The following is a 20,107-nucleotide window of genomic DNA, read 5'->3' as shown; positions in this document are numbered from 1 at the left end:
CTCTCTCTCTCTCTCTCTCTCTCTCTCTCTCTCTCTCTCTCTCTCTCCCTAGCTCCATCACTGACTTGCTGTGTGACTGTTAGAAAGTCCTTCTACCTCTCTGTGCTCCAATCTCTTCCTCTGTAAAATGGGGTTATAGACATATCTCTAATGAATTTTTCTAAATAAAACATGAAGGAGAAACAGTGTAATGATGAGAGAGGGTGGGGGAAGACAGGGTGATGGAAACCTCATTCTGTAGGAGCAGATCAGACTCATGACTACCTCCAACCACCTAGAGGAGGAAGTGTGTGTATGTTTAGGTCCATTTTACCGATGAGGAAACAGAGTCAGAGAAAGAAGTGAGTTTTCTAAGGTCACACAGTAAGTAACCAGCAGAGTGGGGATTCAAACCCATGTCCTCCCATCTTAGAATTCAATGCTCTTCCACTAGCAAAGGGGAGGGACTTTGTCATTGTGGCCATGGTCACACTGGCCTCCCCACTAACCTCATCTTGCAAGGGAGGAGCTACTTGGAAGTGTTCTTGCTGGTACCTACAGAGTTCTTCACAGGGAGGATACAGCTCAGCAGTCTCAGGAGCCATGCTTCTGACCTTTCAGTCATTGTCCCAGGAAAGCTTTGTCAGGGACCCACTTGGAGTCATTGTAGAACTGGGCTCCATCCCTTATGGAGTCCCAAACTGGTCCCAAGGAGCCCAAGGCAACTAGGGAGAGAGAGAAGGAGGGAAAGTGGTATAGAGGAAGACAAACAGGAGAAAAGGAAAGCAGGGAGGGATAGAAGGAGAGAGGGAGGGATAGAAGGAGAGACAAGGAAGGTGGGATGGATGGAGGAGAGGGAGGAAAAAAGGGAAAGAGGAAGGGAGACAGACAAATGGAGGGAAGGAAGAGAAGAAAGAAATGAGGGAAGAAAGATACAGAGAGAGGGAAAGACAGAGAAGGCTTAGATGAAGGGAGGGGGAAAGGGAAAGGAAGATATAAACAGAAGGAAGGAAGGAAGGAAGAGAAGGGAGGGAAATAGATAAAGAGGGAGGGAGAGGAGGACCCTTACAAAGTATGTTATTAGAAAAGGGTAAACTCCTGAAGGCAGCGATGATGTGGATGAAGGCAGGGAGTTCTCAGGAAGCCATGGAGGGGGCACAGATAACCCAAACCATCCAATAATCCACAACTACCCTGTTGGGCCTTGGCTGTAGAGACCCAATCAGTATAACAGAGGGATACAATTACCCCCGTGGAAGAAGCCATCACCTCAGCATCGTGAGATTCATGGTTCAAGTCCTAGCTCAGCCAGTAACTCACCCCCACCTGGACGAGTAGTCCCTTCCCCCTTGCTGGGCCTCAGTTTCTCCATGTGTACAATGAGGGAGGTAGGCTAGACTGTCTTCAAGATTTTGTCACTGTATCAGAAGTTAGAAGGGACCTCCTAGAGCATCTAGTCCAACCGAGCAGGAATCTTCTCAACATCCCCAGCAAGGGGTTGTCCAGCTTCTGACTGAGGACCTTCAGGGATGGGGAACTCACCACCTCCAGAAGCAGCCTCTTCTGGCTCTAATTATTAAGAAGTATTTTTCCCTATATACAATTGAAATCTGCTTTGTGAGAGGGGATCACGGAGGAGGATGGAGGTTCAGTGAAGGGCAGGGGTGGAGATAGGTTAAGTGAGGTAATGGGAGCTAAGTGAAGAAACTCCAAACTCGATAAGGGAATGCAGCTCATTGCTGGGGATGAAGACTCAGTGAGGAGAGAGGGGCTTAGTGACGATGGGGCCTCAGTGAAATGGGAGCTCAGTGAGGATGGGGACGGGGGCTCACTGACGGCTGAGGGGCTGGGGGAGGGGGTTGGGCTCAATAAGAGGGAGGGGGACTCAATAAGAAGAATAACATGGTATAGAGGAAAGAACTCCGGCTTGCCTTGGGATCCCAGCTCTGCCACATACTTCCGCAATCTTTTGCAGGTCCCTTCCTCTATCTGATGCCTCAGTTTCCCCAACTCTAAAATAAGAGGGTTGGACTAGATGATCTAAGGTTCTTTCCAGCTCCCAAACATATGATCCCGACCCCTTGGGAAGCCCCAACAAGCACAGCTCTTACCCCAATTGCCCCTGTAGCCCAGGAGTAAAATGGGGTATTTCCACTTGCCCCAGATGGCATGGTCCTTTAATAATTGCTTAGAGAAACTGAGATTGAAGGCCCTTGAGGGCCCCTCTTTTTTGGGGGGAGGGAGAAGCACAGTCATTTAACCTCTTCAAGTCTGTTCTTTCATCTATAAAATGAATATATTACTATAGTAACATCATATATATTCATATATATTATAGGATAGTACTATACTGTGTTGTGGTGGAAGGAACACTTGACTTGGAGTCAAAAGACTTGGATTCGAGTCCTAGTCCGATGACTTATTAACTGTGTGACCTTGGGTGAGTTACCTGCCAGACCTTTCTAGATGTCAGGTTTCTTATCTGTAAAATGAGGTGGGCAGGACTAGATGATGTCTAAGGGTTCTTTTGGGGTCCTCAGTCCTGAGGTGTGGATGGGGAAAGGAAAGGGGCTGTTTCTTCAGTGTGCCCAGCCTGGGGAGTTGGACAGCCTGGAGAGGCCCCTGAGAGGAGTGAGGGAGATAAGCTGGCCTTACTCCACCTCCCCTCCCTTTTCAGGAACCTGAGCCCTGGGCCGCGGTGGCAGAGCCAGGCCAGTAACCGGAGCAGGCTGGCCCAGGAACCAGCCTCCTCAAAGGGAGGCAGCAGGAGGGCCCAGGCCTCGCTCACCCTCTGAGCCCACTCTAGGGCCCCTGGGAGACCCGGACCTAGGCAAGGTGAGGACCCTCACCCCTGTGCTAGGTGGAAACAGGGGGGAGATGCTCCCTAGGCCCTGGGAGGCAGGGGAAGTTCATGGGGAGAGAAGGGTGGGGCGGGGATAGACTCGAGGGGAATGACTCCCATGGCTATAGATGTTTGGGGGTCAAAGGGTGCAAGCCAGAGCCCCTGATTGGGAATCTAGAGATCTGGGTTCTTGTCCTCATTGTGTCAACTTGAGCCTCAGTTTCCTTATTTGTAAAATAGGGCCAGTTAGTCCTATCCTGACTCCTTCATAGGGTTACTGTATGAGTCTATGAATCCAAGGAGATTACCAATAGGAAAATGGCTTGAAAAAATAGTAAGTGAAGAATTCGCATTAATATTCTTTCAGTGAGACTGACCCCATGCAAGAGGCACTATTCTTTCTACCTCCTCGGTCCAGAGGTTCCCAGAGGGGCAGGGCTGGGTCTCACCTTCAGATGGGGGGAAGGAGTTTGCTTGAAGACAGAGGTTATGGTTCCCCCTATCAAACCAGGGATTCCCTGAGGACAGGGGCTGTGTGGCTCCCAGGATTCCCAGGGTGGAGCATTGACTTTCCCCAAGAGAGGCAGATGGACTGAAAGGCAGGACAGGGTGTTGGCGGGGCACCGATGAGACCACATTAGTGCTACTTTGCTTGGGCTCTAGACACAAAAGAGCAGCTAACCTGGTTGGGTCCTCTCCTCCAGCTCCAGGGCACCACTGGTCCCTTTCCTCGATTATGGGCATCAAGACTTCGCTGCCCCCTCCTGAGCTGGCCATCTATGCCCTGGTTCTTGTGTGTGCCCTGGGCTATGCTGGCAATGGGCTCTTTGAGGCATCTCGAGGTAAGCCCCTACGCTGAAAAAATGGATTCTTTGACATCTTTGGGAGTTTTGGGGGGAGTGGGGAGGGAAGGGAGGTATAGGGGTGGATGCAGATGGAGAGAGAGAGAGAGAGATCCTCATTCCTTTGGCATTCTGAATCTGAAGCCCTGGTTTCAAATCTCTATTGCAATGCCTTCTAGCTATGTGACCTTGGGCAAATCACTCCTCTCAAGGCCTCAGTTTCTTCATCCATAAAATGCACAGGACAACCTTTGTACCACCCTGTCTCATGGCCTATTGTGAAGAAAGTGCTTTATAAACCTTAGAGCCCCATGGAAATTTAAGTTAATATTTACACCAGTGTATTCTTTTTTCTGCTTTTGCCACTTACTATCTGTATAACCTGGGGCACAACACTTTGAAATCTCTGTTACCCCATCTACACAATATCAGATGTACACTCTTTTCCTCATCGGGTAGTTATAGGAGAAGGCACGTTGTAATGTACTCCACTGGTATTAGTATTAGGAGGAGGGGAAAGGGGAGAGAGGAGAACGAAGAAGAGACAGGAGGAGGAGGAAGAGGAAGAGGAGGAGAAAGAGGAAGAGAAGGAAAAGGAGGAAGATGAGACAGAGGAGGAGGAGGAGGGTGGGATGAAATGGGAGACAGAGGTGGGGGGCAATGGAGGGAGAGAGAGAGAGGGAAGTCCCATCCTAGCATCAGGGGTTGAGGTGTGAGGAGGCAATATTGGAAATGTTTCCTAGGGAGGAAAGGCCACCTGAGATCACTCCCAGAGCTGGACCTAGATGATACAAAGAGCACGGGGGTGCAAATGGAGCTGTTCACCCAGGCACACACGCAGACATCAATAGGTGAGACAGTGGAAAGAGAGCCAGTCTTGGAGACAGGAAGACCTGAATTCAAATCTGGTCTCAGACACTTACTAGCTGTGTGATCCTGGACAAGTCACTTTGCTTCTGTCTGCCTCAGTTCCCTCACCTGTAAAATAAGGATAATGATAGCACCTACTTTCCAGGGTTGCTGTGAGAATCAAATAAGAAATAATTATAAAGTGTTTAGCTCAGTGCCTGGCATATTTGCTATTATTGTTTAGTCATTTTCAGTTGGGTCCAATTCTTCATGGCCCCATTTGGGAAAGTTACAGGAGTGGTTTGCCATTTCCTTCTCCAGCTGATTTTACAGATGAGGAAACCGAGGCAAACAAGGTGAAGTGACTTGCCCAGGGTCACACAGCTAGTAAGTGTCTGAGTCAGTGAACTCAGGAAGATGAGTCTTCCTGACTCCTGGCCCTGCTCTCTATCCACTGTGCCATCTTAGCTGCCCCCTAGCACATAGTAGGTACTGTTTAAATGTTAACCACCATCATCATCATTATTTGTACTTAGAGACTGACGTGCATACACTGAGAAGCATGCATAAATACGTACCTATGCTCACAGATACTCCTCCTTACATAAACACACCCAGATGCATAGGCTGCCTTAGGATGTGGTGAGTTCCCCATCCCCACAAGCCTCAAAGCAAAGGCCAGGGGATCACATGTCAGGCACAATATAGATGGCATAGAGGGGTTTCCTATTCAGAGATAGGTTGGAAGAGAAGGGATCTCTGAGGTTCTCTTAGCCCCTGAGATTCTATAATATACACAGATGTAGATAGTTCGGGAAGGGCCCAGGACTGTGATTCCATCAGCAGATAGGTAACTACCCAGTTACTTACAGTGTTAAAGAGTGGCTTGGCACACTGAGAAGTTAAATGACCGGTGCAGGGTCACGCAGTCTGCATGTGTCAGCTACCTCAGAGGTCCTGATTCTAAGAACTCTTGCTTCATAGAAACAGGCAAAGATAGAAGCATCCATAGATGCATAGGTGTAGACTTAGAGAAATACACATATACATATATCTACACACACACACACACAGATACACTGGACATTTATAGGGACACACTCCCTCCCTCTCTCCCCATGGAGAGGCTCCAGTGCCTAACCTTAGCCTTCAGAGAAGGGCAGTGATGGCGCCCAAGGAACCTCTCTCCAACCCTAGTAAGTCAATGACAGTGACTCCTACATCTCTTTTCAGACAACATGAACAGGAAGGCCTTCAGGGAGTCGGTGAAGCCTGGCTGGCATTACATTGGACGAAAGATGGTAGGTGCCCCCTCCCCATCTTTCTTCCCCAGGGGCCAATAGCATTTCCTATTTCACAGGGAGGGCTGAGAGCCAGGAAGAAAATATTGCTGAGATGACCAGGCAGAAGTTAAGGCCCCCTACCTTATCACCCCATCCCTTGTTCCTTCTTGCTACTAACCCCTCAGGCCTACAAGCCCCTGATACAGTTCCCTTTCCTATGCTATGACTGCCACCAGCAGGGCCTGGTAGCCTCATATTGCACCCGCTCCCTTGCCCAAGCCTGCTGTCCTCCAGAGCAACCACACTCCCAACTGAAGTTGACCCATCCTATGTTCCTTCCCCTCAAGGTCCCTTCTATCTGCCAATCAAATCACCAGGGCTAGTATGTCCTACTAGATCTCTTCTTTCAAGAAGATCTGAATTTTAATGGAAATCATAGAATTTAGGGCAAGAAGAAACTATAGAGATTCTCTGGTCCAAACCCCTCATTTTTCTAAGAGAGAAATTGAGGCCCAGAGAGGTTCACTGACTTGCTCCAGGTCTCACAGCCAGCAAGTGTCAGAGCTGGGGGATCCTATCCTGTGTCCTCTGACTTTGAACCCAGTGGTTCCCCACCTTCTCAAGTATGAAGACCATGTTTTAACTTCAAACAATCTCTCTCTTTTTTTTAAAATTTTTAGGCAGTTGGGGTTAAGTGACTTGCCCAGGGTCACACAGCTAGTAGGTTTCAAGTGTTTGGTCTGAGGCTGCAAACAATCTCTCTGAGCACCCACTTCTCACCCCCTGGGATGGTGCTTGAACTGTTAGTATTCTGCTATGAACAAAAAGCAGTTATGAATTCAGGAACATTTTGAAATGAATTGATAGGTCACTAATCACAGTAACATCTATATGCACATGAAAATACTGCCATGTGAGACATAGCCACTCTCCGGGTCTATCTGCTTACCTATTGCACTCACACAGTTGCATCTTCTGACAGTGAGTGAAACTTGGTTTACATGTGGATTTATGAACCTTTTGTAATAGATCCCATAACTCCCAGAGGCCCCCATCTGTATAGCCTGGGAACCACTGCCTTAACCCAAAACAGAAATGAGTCACTCAATCTACAGGCATCTATTTCACACTCACTGTGGACCAGGTTCTGTGCTAAGAGCTTAAGTACTGATGGTGGAATCCCAAGCCTGAGGGGAAATGTTTGGGAGTAGGGCAAGTGAAAAAATGTCCTGGTCTCCACCCATGGATGACCCTACTTGTTTAAACAACCTTAGACTAATTCCCTTTGCCCCACCAGTGGTGTAAATCTACCCCACACAAAAGGAAGCAAATGCTGTCCTATTCAAATCCCCAAAAATGTGCAATGAGTACATTCCATATGCTGGGGGCATCAAGCCCAAGTCCCCTGCCAGCTTGAAGGGAGAGTTCTAGGACCTCTCTACTTTGTTGTTTTTTAGTTGTTTCAGTCATGTCTGACTATTTGTGACCCCATCTGGGGTTTTCTTAGCAAAGATACAGGAGTGGTTTGCTATTTCCTTCTCCAGCTCATTTTACAGATGAGGAAACTGAGGCAAGCAGGGTTAAGTGACTTGCCCAGGGTCACAGAGCTAGTAAGTATCTGAGGCTGGATTTGAATTCATGAAGATGAGTCTTCCTGACTCCCAGCCCCACACTCTATCCACTATGCCACCTAGACACTCTATTCAGTGTTCTCTTTCTCCACCAGGATGTAGCAGATTTCGAGTGGGTAATGTGGTTCACCTCCTTCCGTAACATCATCATCTTTGCCCTCTCTGGTCACGTGCTCTTTGCCAAGATCTGCTCCATGATTGCCCCACAGGTAAGTTGGGGTCCCCCCAAAAGTAGATGTCACCTCATCTATCCCTTTGCCTATCCTACACATGTCCCCCTTATGGCCTCACATGGCCCAGGCTCTGGCAGGAAATCCTTCCCCAAACTTAGGATCATTGAACTATAAACTCCTTGAGGGCAGGAATTATTTTGTTTCTATCCCTGTACCCCCTCAGTGCCTAGTTTTGTGTCTAGTTCATAACAGGCATTTAATGAATGCTTATGGAATTGAACTGAGCAGAATGTCAGAGCTGGAAGGGACCTTAGATCGTAGAATATCAGAACTGAGTGAATCCTTAGAGATCATCCAGTCTAAATCCATTTTACAGGTGTGGAAACTCAGGCCCAGGAAGGAAAAATGACTTACGTAAGGTCACACAGGACATTTTCCTAGAGAGGTGGGACTCAGGTCTCCTGACTCCCAGCCCAGAGCTAGCCCAGCTCCCTCAAAGCACCCCGTGTCCTCACTGCCTCTACCTCCACTGGGTCTACGCCTTTGTCTTTCTCTTCTCACAGTTCCGCTCGTGGATGTATGCAGTGTATGGGGCCCTAGCTGTACTGGGGACCATGGGCCCCTCCTACATGCTGCTCCTGTTGGCCCATTGCCTGGGTCTCTACACGGTTTCCCTGCTCAAGCAGCGGTGGCTCTGCCTTACCCTGGGGCTCGCCAGTCTGGCCTCTTTCAAGCTGGAGCCAGCCAATTCATGGCAGGTGCGCCTGAGATGAGAGCAAGGTTGGGGAGGGGAGGAGAAAAGAGGGGCCATGGGTGGCTGAAGAAGAGTCCCAGGTCTTAGAGTTGGAAGGGAACGCAGATATATTCTAGTCCAAACCTCTCATTTTACAAAGGAGGAAACTAAATCCCAGAAAGGGTAAGTCACTGGCCCAAGGTCACACAGGTAGTGAGTGGCAGAGCTGAGATTTGTGCCTTGCCTTCTCCTTGATGCCTCTGCAAATGCTCCCTGTCCTTCCAGGTCCAGTTCAACCCCCGTCCTCCTCCTCCTGCCCCATATGAAGCTGGCCCAGCCTATGCGACCTCTTCCCTCCAGCCCTTGGAGCTGGGTCCCTGAATTTACCGTTGGCTCCACACTCTGCTCTGTTTGCAAGCCTTGTCTCTCCTAGGTTTTGAGCTCCCTGAGGGCAGGGACCAGGTTCTCTCTTTCCTTTATTCCCCCTCAGTGTTGTGGCTCTTAGGTCCAGATATGAAAGGACGTTTACTGAGGACCTGAGTAAATGAATGAATGAGTGAGCCTGCATAAGCTGGGAGACAGCACCTGCTATGTACCAGGAACTTTGCAAATTTGATCAGTGAGATGCTCCATAGGTTGGACTGATCAGAATGGGCTTCCTGCAGGCAATGGGCTTTGAACTGGGCCCTGAAGGAAGAGGAGTGTGTGGGTAGGAGAGGGGGAAGATGCCGAGGGGCCGCCAGTGAGCGCGGTTACTGTTCTTTCTCATCCAGAGCGGGTTTGTAACGGGCACTTTTGATCTTCAAGATGTGCTGTTTTACGGAGGCAGCGGCTTCACGATTTTCCGATGCATGAGCTTTGCCCTGGAGAACTGTGATCGACCAGAAGGCAATTACTCCTTCCTGGACCTGCTCAAATACAACTTCTATCTCCCCTTCTTCTTCTTTGGACCCATCATGACCTTTGACAAGTTCCATGCCCAGGTAAGGGAATTGGGGTGGGGGGCTCATGCTCTCCCATCCCCCAAAAAACCCATGAGCTCCCCTGAGGGCAGGGCTGCTTCCACCACCCCCCAACTTAGGCTGAGGGTGGGGGTATCCCTAAGGGCAGGACTGTGACTCGGCGAGAGTGAGGCCAGAGTTAGGTAAGCATCTCCTCCTCCCCCTACTCTCAGGTGAGCCAGCTGGAGCCTGTTCGAAGGGAGTGGGAAATGTGGCAGATCCGTACCCAGGCGGGACTCAGCCTGGCCTCCATTGTGGCAGTGGACGTGTTCTTTCATTTCTTCTACATCCTTACCATTCCTAACGACCTCAAGTTCACCAATCGGCTCTCAGACTGGGCTCTAGGTGGGTGAGGACTAGATGGGGGATCTGGCAGGGACCAAGGGTCTTTCCCCCACACCCGTGACTTCCCCCTCCTCCAGGACCTAGGCTGATTTTCTCAAACAAAAGTGGTTTAGAGAAAGCATTTGTGGGTGCTGGAGAACTCTGAGCCTGTGGCAGGCCACCCACCTCCAGTGACCTGAGCAGATTTGAGACTTTGGGGTAGGACATGTCCATCCTGGAAGAGTGGCAATACGTCTATGTCTATGACTATGTTTTATGTGCCTCTGTATATGTTTGTATGTGTCTCTGTGTGCTTGTTTGTTTCTTGTGTATATATACACATAGAAAAATGTGTGTGTATGAGAGAAAGGTGGCTGAGGCTCAATCAGAAGTAGGCAAAAGCATCTCCAGAATTCTTTCGGAGAGGGGAGCTAATCAATTCAATTCAAAAAACTATTATTAAGTGCCCACTTAGTGCTTTCTTCCTCTTTAAGTTACTTGGTATATATTTTGCATTTATGTATCTGGGTACTCGTATCCTTCCAGTAGACTAGAAGCTCCCCAAGGGCAGGGACTGGTTCACTTTTGTGAAAGTCTATATAGTATTTAATAGGCACTTACTAAATATTTCTTGAATTTGAATGGAATTGAATTATAAGGCTTTATGTGCAGTACTGGGGATATGAAGATATAGAAGATAGTTCCTGCCTTCAGGGAGCTTATACTCTAATGATATATACATGTATACATACATATATTCACACACATGTTGATAACTGTAATTCAAGAAAGAATGTGATGGGTGAAAAAGAGAGACCTAGACAAAGTAGTCTAGGACAAAATTTGAAGGGTAAGGATCTCTTTCAGCTTGGTAGGGAGAGGGGGAGTAGTCAAGGAAGGTTTAATGATGACCCCTGAGATGACCCCTGGAGGAATGGGAGAATATTAACAGAGATGAGGAGATGTATGTTCCGGCTATAGGGGACGGTCGATACCAGCGCACAGAGGCTGGAAAAGACAAGATGAGACTGGGAAATACCTCCTTGTCCTCTCTGACTGGAACCTAGCATGTATGAAGGACAGAAGTTAGCAGGAGATAAAACCAAAAAGAAAGCTATGAATGGTCCTAAATGCCAGGCAAATTCTTGTCGGTGGGCAGTGGAGAGCCTTGGAAGTCAGCTCTATCTTGTGTGCCCAGCCCTCTACAAGGTTGGACAGAGACAGAGGAACAGGTCCAGGCCTTGCCCTCAGGGAGCTTACAGGCTGATTGAAGAGATAGGGACAGATCATGAGGGCATCTCCCTGGAACTGTAAGAAACCAGAGCAGGACAGTGTTCTCTGTGATTGGCACAGATAAGGTTCAAGCCCTAACAGCTCAGATCAGACAGAAGAAAGAGGACAGAGCAAGGAGTGTGCTCCAGTTAGGCCTCTAATAGGGGAATGATGTGAATAGCAAATTTCAGAGAACTGCAGACAATCACACCATATATCCAACCAGTAATAGGCCTGGCTAAATGGGAAGGGTTGTAAAGGGAAAAGAAGACAGAAAAGGTGGTGTGGGACCAGACTCTGAAGGGCCTTGAATACCAACGTGAGCAGGCTGGACTTTATCTAAACCAAAAGTCTAGGCCCAAAACACTGGTACAAAGGAGTCGTGGAGGCCTGGACTCAAGTCCTGGCTATAATTTCTTGTGTGGCCTTGGGCAAATCTCTTCCTGTCTTGGCATGAGGTGCAGGCCTCATCTGCAAAATGAGGCCATTGTATTTGATCTCTGAGGTCCCCTGGCACAGAAATGCTTCTGTGATTCTCTGATTCTCTTGACACTGTCAAGGTCTTGAGGACATGGTATAACCTTAATTACCAGGAGGGGTGGGATGAGTGGGTTGGAAGGGAGGAAAGGGGATCAGAGATGCCCCCTCCCAAGAAAAAGAAGTCTCCTGACTTCAGCTGTTCCCTGGCGAGAGAGTGGGAAAGAGAGTGAGTTGAGGAGAGAGGAGAAGGGAGAGGATATAGGGAGCCCAAGGTGGAGGCAGCTTTTCATTCTATCCAGGGAGGGGATCCTGGGGAGTCCTGGACCTGATGGCTCACAGGGCCAAAATTGAAACCATCCCCTCAGGCCACTTACTCCTTCACATCTTGGGATAACCTCGGCTTCCCAACCATTTCCTCTCCCAACCCCCTCTCCTCCTCCCAAGCCAGGGGTGACGCCATCTCCTCTCCTCTTGCCCAGATAAGATTTTAGCTCTATTTGTCCTCAAACAAAGAGCACCTTTGTGCCACCGTCTCTTCACTCCCTGGGCCACAGCAGCATCCTCTCAACAATAACAGCTCTCATTTTCGGGGGTGCTTTAGAGTTCACGAAGCACTTTTCTCAAAACAATGCTGGGAAATGGGAAGCATGGGAGACATCACCCCCATTTTACAGATGAGGAAACTGAGGCCCAGAGACATGAAAGTATTTTCCAGCATCATACAACTGATAGGTATAGGAACAGAATTCAAACCAGATTCCCTGACTCCAAATTCAGAAAAACAAAACAAAACAAAACAGAAAAACTGAAGTCCAGAGAAGACATGATTTTCTCAAGGACACACAGGAGACTCAGGTCTCCTGATTTCTAGCCCAAGAGTTCAGAACAGGAGAAGTAATAAACCCCCCATCTTCTTCCTTTAACAGACGTCATCAGGGATAGTCTGTCCAAGTTAGGGACACTACATTTTAGGAAAGATGCAAGCTAGAACAAGTCCAGAGTAACCATGATGGTGAGGGGTCCAGAGACCAGGCCATGGGACTGGGCCTGTTTTGCCAGGAGAGTGGTACCTATCTTTAAGGATTTGAAGGGCAGTAACAAAGAAGGCTTATCGTACTGGATTCTATCAGGCACTGAAAGAGGAGAGCTGAACTCCAGGAGATCAGGGGCCAGAGCTTAGCTAAATTTGGTATCAGCCCAGCATCCCGCAAAGTGATCTGTGCACAGTAGGTACTTAAGTGAAGTAGTACTTAAGTGAAGATATTTAAGCAAAGTTCCCTGGATGAACAAAGATGGGCAGATTTTAGTTTCATAGCCATATAAAGAAAACCTTTCTAACACTCAAAGCTGTCTACAGATGGAATGTGGTGAATGGGGCCCTGGAGGGCTTCAGATGGAGGCCACATTGCCTCTTTTGGGGGATGCTAAACCCTTTTGGGACTCATGCTTAGATATGATTTAGACTAGACAATCCCTTCCAACCCCAACTTCCAACCCTTCCATGATGCTGCGGGCCTAGGATTCCAAGGCTCTGCAGACAAGCAAAGCAACCACTAAGACTATTTAATGAGCTAGAGACCTTCAGTCACTTTCAAATATCTCCTGGTATCTTGGAGAAAAATGTGGGCAAAGGGGCGAGGTGCACCTCCCTCAGGATGCTGAGAGTCAAATGCCAGGGACTGGGGCAGGACAGTCAGTCATGCAATTCACAGACTGAAGGATCATTTTTGTTTTGAAAAGTTTTAGAGATTTTCTCAATGGCCTCCTTAGAGAACTGGACCCCCAGGGTGGAAATGGGAGTGAGGGTCACAAACCCAGGGTAAAGAGGGATGGACAGGTCATGGGGTGACAGGAGGGCTCTCTTTTCGGGTTCTATAGAGGGTGGCAGAGGGGGAGGGTCTGATTGGATGTAGGGTGGTGGATGTACTGACCGCTTAGGCCAGAGTGAGTGATGCAGGTCCTTGTTGGCCCCCAGCGGGCCTGGCCTACTCCAATCTGGTGTATGACTGGGTGAAGGCAGCTGTGATGTTTGGTGTCGTGAACACCGTGGCCCGTCTGGATCATCTGGACCCACCCCGGGCACCTAAGTGCATCACAGCCCTCTATGTCTTTGCAGAAACGTAAGTTTGTTCCCTCCCCACCACCACCACTGCCATGGGGCACTAGAGACATCCCTGTCCCCTCAGGACTCTCTGAGATTCTTCTGTCCCCTCCTCCCTCCAAGAGCTCCCTAAAATTCCTCTTTCCCTTCAGAATGCCTAGAGACTTTTATGCCCCCTTGAAAGACCCTCATTCCTATGAATCTCCAAGGTGGACAGGACCTTAGAGGACATCTGGTCCAATCTGGTCCCAAGCAAGAATTCCTCTACTATAGAAGAGTTCTGTAGAATCCCCTGTACAGGGGTTTGCTTATCCAGCTTTTGCTTAAAAGACCTCTAGTGGTAATGCACCACAGACTACTTAGGCCTACCATGTATCTCTCTGTTGCCTTATGGGTCACTCACAATTCTGATTCTTTGGGGATTATGGTATCCCATGTTTGGCAGCCATATGGCATCACTGGAAAAATACTGATGTTAGAAAAGATAATTTTTTTGTTTCAAGGATAGCTTGAAATTTTTGAAAGTGCTAGATGCAATTTCCCAAAGGTAATCTACCCCTGTCTCTTCCTCTTCAATTCGGGGCCCAACTCTATGTCTGTTTGCAACATCTTGTCTGAGTTACATGTTGCCAAGGAACATGGATTGTCCATTCAACTGCCTATCCAAGTCTGGACATTAGGCATTGCTCATCCACTTGATCTCGGTAGTGTGGATGATTAGACTTGATTCTACTGTGTGGATGTGGAACTCATTGAACAGGCTCTGTAGTATTCAAGGACTTGGCAACTGGCACAATGTTATCTCCAACAGAAGCATCTGGAGGACTTCACCATCTATAGAGAATCCTTGCGTTCTATTTTCATCTATATTAATTCTATTTCATCTTTACAGAATCCTGTGTGGAATATACTGTGTAGTTGTGACAAACACCTTTGGCAAGCACTGGTTCTTAATAGGATATTCTAGAATTTTACCAGGAGTTGAAACAAATTAGGCTCAACTCTCTTTCCTTTTTTGAAAATCAGGATGATATTTTTCCTTCTCCAATCTATGGTAGCTCTCCCATTCTCTACAAACTTTCTTTGTAGAATTTGATCTCCTCTTTATTGACACCCTTTGTTTTTACATTCTGTTCATTTCCAAACATACCCAATAATCCATTCCTTGTGACAAAGATTTTAAAAGAAAGAGATAAAGAGCAATTCAGTACAACCAACCAACACACCAAATGCTTTATGATTTTTCAAATCTCACTGAGAGTGGCTCATCAATCACACCTTCCAGTTCTTTTCTCCATGGGGCGTCGTCTGTCTGGGCCCATAATTAAGCTCATCAAGATGGCCTAGATGGTTTCCTACCATCTCTTTACATATCTTGGGTTTTTGAACTCCCTCTTAGTCATCTTTCTTCTATCCTTTCTAGTCCATAGAGTATTATTCTTGGCAGAAAAAAAAAAGCAAAATAAGAGTCCAGTAGTTCTAGCATTTCTCTTTGATCTTCCTTTCCCCCCTCAACTAGCTGACAAAGCTTTTTCTATTACCTTATTATCATAAGTGAGCCTCAGTTTATTCTAAGCTTTGGCACTTTAATCCTTTTCTTACGGCCAATAAGGCACTTACTGTGTTCATTCTTTATTCCCTAGCCTTGCTTCCATTTCTGTGCCTATCTTTAATGAAATATCATATATACATATATATATTTGATATATAATATACCTAACAACCATCAACAAAAAATAAACATACGAAACAAGGGTTAAGATATTACTCCCAAATACTTAGCCTTTAACAAGGAATTATGAAATGAACTAACAAACATACAAAGAAAAAAATGTTTCCCTGGGTGCTCCCTTCCAATCCTGACCCAAGGCTTGCCCCCTTTGATCCTATTTACTTTCCTTTTTTTTCTCTTCTTTTCTTTTCCTTTTCCATTCTTTTTCCTTCCCTTCCTTTCTCATCCTTTTTCCTTTAAATATACAGTATTCTCATTCTACTAATCATTCAGCATTATGTCAGAAGAGTCGTTCTATATTTCTTTGTAAGTACATGACTTTTTAAAAATTGAAGTAGTCATTAAGTGTCCTATACATTCAGACAGATCTCTTTAGAGAACTCCACCTTTTCCTCTGGAATTATTTCTCTTCATGTCTTTAGAATTCATTTTTGAGCAATGCCCACCCATCCTGAGATGACTTCCCCTGAAGAATTTTAGTCAATGGAAGTCTACTTATCCTTTCTCTAAATTTTGCTTTCCAAAAATCTAGCCTACATATTAATGAGTGCTTCAAGGTTTTCAAAACACTTTATATACATTATCAAATTTAATGCTCACAAAAAACCCTGTGAGATAAATAGTACTGACACTATGTCTTCCATTTCACAGATCAGAAAGCTGAGGGTCAGAGGGGTTAAGTGATTCACCTATAGTCCAGGGGTGGGTAACCTGTGGCCTTGAGACTACCTGTGACCCTCTAGGTCCTCAAGTGTGGCCCTTTGAATTCAGTCCTTGGCACTTGAGGACCTACTGAGGCCACAGGTTACCCACCTCTGCTCGTCACATAACAAGTAAATATAAGAAGCAGGGTTTGAATTTAGGTCCTCTTGACTCCAAATGCAACATGTTTGCCACTACCCCAGACTGCTTCTCATAGACCTACCAAATTATGCCCACATCGCCTCTCCTTGATCATCAGTTCTAAGATCGAGGAATTACTTCGCCTCCAATGTTCCCATTATTTCTGCTTCCTTGTTGTCATGCTCAGATCCAGCATAGCCACTTCTCTCATTACTTCCTCCACCATGGGAAGGATAAAATTAGCATCAAGTCAAATCCAGACATTTTTAGCCACTCTGTTTCTGCAAGAGAGACCTCCTGCCAATGTGTGGATGGTGGAAAGTCGCCTAACACTGCTATATCGTGCCTCCTGTATGATGTGATCCATATTAAACTTCTCACCTCTCTCCATCGTCTGTCAAAATGGCCCATATCGTGCTACCACAATATCACCTCCATTTCTCCTTATCTTTAATCTTCATCCAAAACATGGAGTCTGCTTCAGGGCTCCCTGAAAATTTCCTGTCCTCCCTAGGATGCTCTGAAATACCCCTTTGCCCTCAGATTCCCCTGACGCACTCCTGTCTCCTCAGGACTCCCTCAAGACCCCTGTCCTAGGGATCTCTGACTTACCCCTGTACTCTCATACCTTCCTGAAATGCTTCTGTCCCTTCAGGCCTTCCAAAGGCACTCCTTTATTCTCAGAGCTCCCTGAGACACTCCTGTGTCCCCTGAGTCTCCTTGGGAAACTCCTCCAGAGGTGGGAAATCTGCAGCCTTGAGGCTATACGTGGCCCTCTAGGTCCTCAAGGGTGGCCTTTTGACGGAGTCCAAGTTTTACAGAACAAATATAAAAGGATTTGTTCTGTAAAACTTGGACTCCGTCAAAAGGCTGCACCCAAGGACCTAGAAGGCCGCATGTGGTTCATACCCTTACAGGTCTCTGAGATGTCCCTGCCCCTTTAGGGCTTCCTGAGACACTCTGGTCTCCCCAGAATTCCTTGAATATCTCTGTCCTTTCAGCACTCCCTGCGACACCTCTGTCTCCTGAGGTTCCCTTGTTGCCTGAGAAACCCCTGTCCTCAGACCCCCCACTCCCTTCAGAGTATCCTGAGTCCCCCCTCCCCCCAGGGCTCCCCAAGATCCCCCTGTGCTCCCAAAGCTCATTGAGATACATCTCTGTCCCTTGGGGCTCTCTGAGATACCCCCACCTCTCTGGGGCTCCATATTACCCACATCCTTCCTCCAGCAGTATTTCTTCTCCACATCCTAGGCACTTTGACCGAGGGATCAATGACTGGCTATGCAAGTGAGTGTCTCCTACCCCCAAGTATTGTCCTCTGGGTGGGGGAACCCCTGAGCTGAATGGGGAGTCGAATGGAGCAATGCCAGGCTGCGGTGTGACCAGTGCTAGGGTTTGTTATTTTTGACTATGTGTATTTGTTACAAGGGATTTTTTTTTTCTTTTTTCTACAACGGTTGGGGGAGAGAGCTTAAGAGGGAAAGTCAGTTTTCATTCCTTGAAAAAGATATTATTTTAAAGAAATATAGGAGATGAAGGAAGGAGGAAGAGGACCATTTGATTCAGATAGTTTCCAGGGGTGGGACTTCCCTGGAAGGAACAGTCAAGAGTAGCACTTGTCCACTTTCTGGAAACTGGCAACATCTTTGGGACATAACTGGACAACCAGGGTGGCGGCTGATCGGGGGACCCGTGACCTACCCCACCTCCCAAATTCTTCTGTCCCAGTGATTCACATTCTCCCTCTACTCTCCCAATCTCCCTTGCAGTTAATCTCTAGGTCTCCTGCGGAGTTAATCCTCTCCTCCCCTCTCCCCTGCAGATATGTCTATGACGCTGTTGGTGGGGAGCACCACTCTGTGGGGCCAGAGCTGGGAGCCACGCTGGCCACCTTTGCCATCACCACCTTGTGGCTGGGGCCGTGTGATATTGTCTACTTGTGGTCTTCCCTGAACTGTTTTGGTCTCAATTTTGAGCTTTGGGTACAGAAGCTTGCTGAGTGGGGACCAGTGGCCCGAGCAGAGGTGAGCTGGGGTCGGCAAGGCCAGGGGGGAGGGGAGGGCCAGGAGAAGAGAGAAGGAAGATGTCAAGATGTCAGAAGACTTCAAGCACACACTGAGAAGCCCCTTGCTCCGCAAGCCCCCTTCCGTGCTCCCTCCCAACTCTGGATCCTAACCCCATGTTACCTAAATGTTCTGCTGAATAGAGTAGGGGTTGGGTCCAGTAGAAATGCAAGAAACGACACGCAGTTCACTTATATTGTCTAATTGGTGTTCAGGAGCCCTGAGCTGGGAGGCCTAAGACCTAGCTTCTGGCCTGTCTTTGACACTGACCTTCATTATGACCTTGGATGGCAAGTGACTGTCCCCCACTGGGCCTCAGTTTCCTCATTCGTAAGATGAGATGGTTGGACTGGATGGTCTGTCAGATCTAGGCGTCTGTGATTCTATTATTCATAATCACAATAGCCCATAAATAATATTACAGCACCTACGTCTGTAACTCTTTGAGGTTTAAAAAGTGCTATAGGCATGTGTTATGTCACCCCCATTTTACAGAAAAGAAAACTGAGGTTCATAGAAGGGAATTGTTGTAAGGACACACACCTAGGAAGTGGCCAGCTAGGCTTCCTGCCTGCAAGTTCAGTTGTAAAGTGAGAGCAGGGGCAGGAAGGGGGAAATTATCTCTGGTTCCTTATTTTTTTGTGTGGTGAGGCATTTGGGATTAAGCGACTTGCCCAGGATCACACAGCTAGTAAGTGTTATGTGTCTGAGACTGGATTTGAACTCACGTCCTCCTAACTCCAGGGCCGGTGTCTGGTTCCCTATTAACCCCTGGCCCTACTCCCTGGATAATGAAGAGGGGGCTGTGTGTTTGAGGCCCTTAAAGCCTAAAGTTCTGTTCTTCTCTGACCCTGTCCTAACTCCCCCTCCCCCAACCTCCCCTTCCCTTTCTTCCCTCTGCTTTCCTGGGCTGGACAGGCCTCGGTGTCCGAGCAGATGTCCCGGAGAGCTCGGGCTCTCTTTGGGGCTGCAAACTTCTGGTCCATCGTTGTGTACAACCTCGTGTCTCTGAACAGCCTGGAGTTCATGGAGCTAGTGATCAGGCGGCTAGTGTTCACAGGTTTGTTGGGGGCACTGGAGACCTGCAGGGAGAAGAGAAGAAGGGGAGGGCAAAGACGAGACTGGCAGAGGCAGGCATCCCTTGTGACTAAGCCTGGCCAGTTAGGGGTGGAATGGGAGAAGGACTCTGAGGCAGACATTTCAATTTAACTCAAGTCACTGACAGCGAGGTGACCTTGTGAAGGTCAATAATTCTCTCTGAGCTTGAGTTTCCTTCCCCATAATGTCCAGCTCTGACAATTCATGCCCGTCCTAGGGTCCCTCCTAGCTCTGACGATCTATGTTCTATATCCTAAGGTGCCTCCTAGCTTTGATGTTCATTGTCTTAAATGCTCATCTAGCCCTAAATACCACACACACACACACACACACACACACACACACATACATATACACACATATACACATACACATCTATGTGCTTTGAGATCATCAGAGAGGGGAAGGTCAAGCTCTGTGTTGTAGGGGGCTGGGGAGATCACATTGAGGAAGGAGAGGAAGTCTGTGGCCTTAACCAGTGTGTGAAGCTAGGGCAGGGAAAAGGGTAGGATCTTACCCAACCCACAGCACCAATACCTCGTGCCACCTTCCTAGGATTCCCCCAAAGCACCCTGGTCATTCTGTTTGTCACCTACTGTGGTGTGCAACTCATTAAAGAAAGAGAGAGGCTCCTGGCCCTGGAGGAAGAGAAGGAAGCTGCCAAAGAGAAGGCCGCATAGGGAGGAAAAGGAGGAAGAAGAGGAAGAGGAGGAGGAGGAGAGGAGAAGAATCTGTACCATCGCCACCCCTAGCCTTCCCCCAAGACCCTCCGAGACCCTCCCAGCAGCCTGATCCTGTCCTGCCTCCCCCCAGCACTGCCCTGACTCCCTGGGTTCTAGGCCATAACAGAGGCGAAGCCTT

At 47.8% G+C, this 20,107-nt stretch overlaps 1 protein-coding gene across 2 annotated transcripts in view; it reads left to right on the top strand.

The window, feature by feature from the left end:
• The window catches only part of HHATL (hedgehog acyltransferase like), a 21,253-nt gene extending 1,146 nt beyond the window's left edge, over positions 1-20,107 (top strand). The window contains exons 2-13 of one of the 2 annotated variants that reach the window (XM_027837165.1): positions 2,657-2,814; positions 3,526-3,663; positions 5,746-5,813; positions 7,522-7,635; positions 8,163-8,357; positions 9,106-9,315; positions 9,507-9,678; positions 13,385-13,529; positions 17,337-17,372; positions 17,908-18,109; positions 19,067-19,208; positions 19,802-20,107. In XM_027837165.1, the coding sequence (XP_027692966.1) occupies positions 3,558-3,663; positions 5,746-5,813; positions 7,522-7,635; positions 8,163-8,357; positions 9,106-9,315; positions 9,507-9,678; positions 13,385-13,529; positions 17,337-17,372; positions 17,908-18,109; positions 19,067-19,208; positions 19,802-19,926 (1,515 nt within the window). In that variant the 5' untranslated portion in view covers positions 2,657-2,814; positions 3,526-3,557 and the 3' untranslated portion in view covers positions 19,927-20,107. The remainder of the gene's footprint in view (positions 1-2,656; positions 2,815-3,525; positions 3,664-5,745; positions 5,814-7,521; positions 7,636-8,162; positions 8,358-9,105; positions 9,316-9,506; positions 9,679-13,384; positions 13,530-17,336; positions 17,373-17,907; positions 18,110-19,066; positions 19,209-19,801) is intronic. The other variant, XM_027837166.1, reaches the window with a different exon arrangement.

The sequence above is a fragment of the Vombatus ursinus genome, unplaced genomic scaffold, assembly GCF_900497805.2.
Source record: "Vombatus ursinus unplaced genomic scaffold, bare-nosed wombat genome assembly UNPS02014820.1, whole genome shotgun sequence".
Taxonomy (NCBI): domain Eukaryota; kingdom Metazoa; phylum Chordata; class Mammalia; order Diprotodontia; family Vombatidae; genus Vombatus; species Vombatus ursinus.
This window is presented reverse-complemented; position numbering and strand designations above follow the sequence as displayed.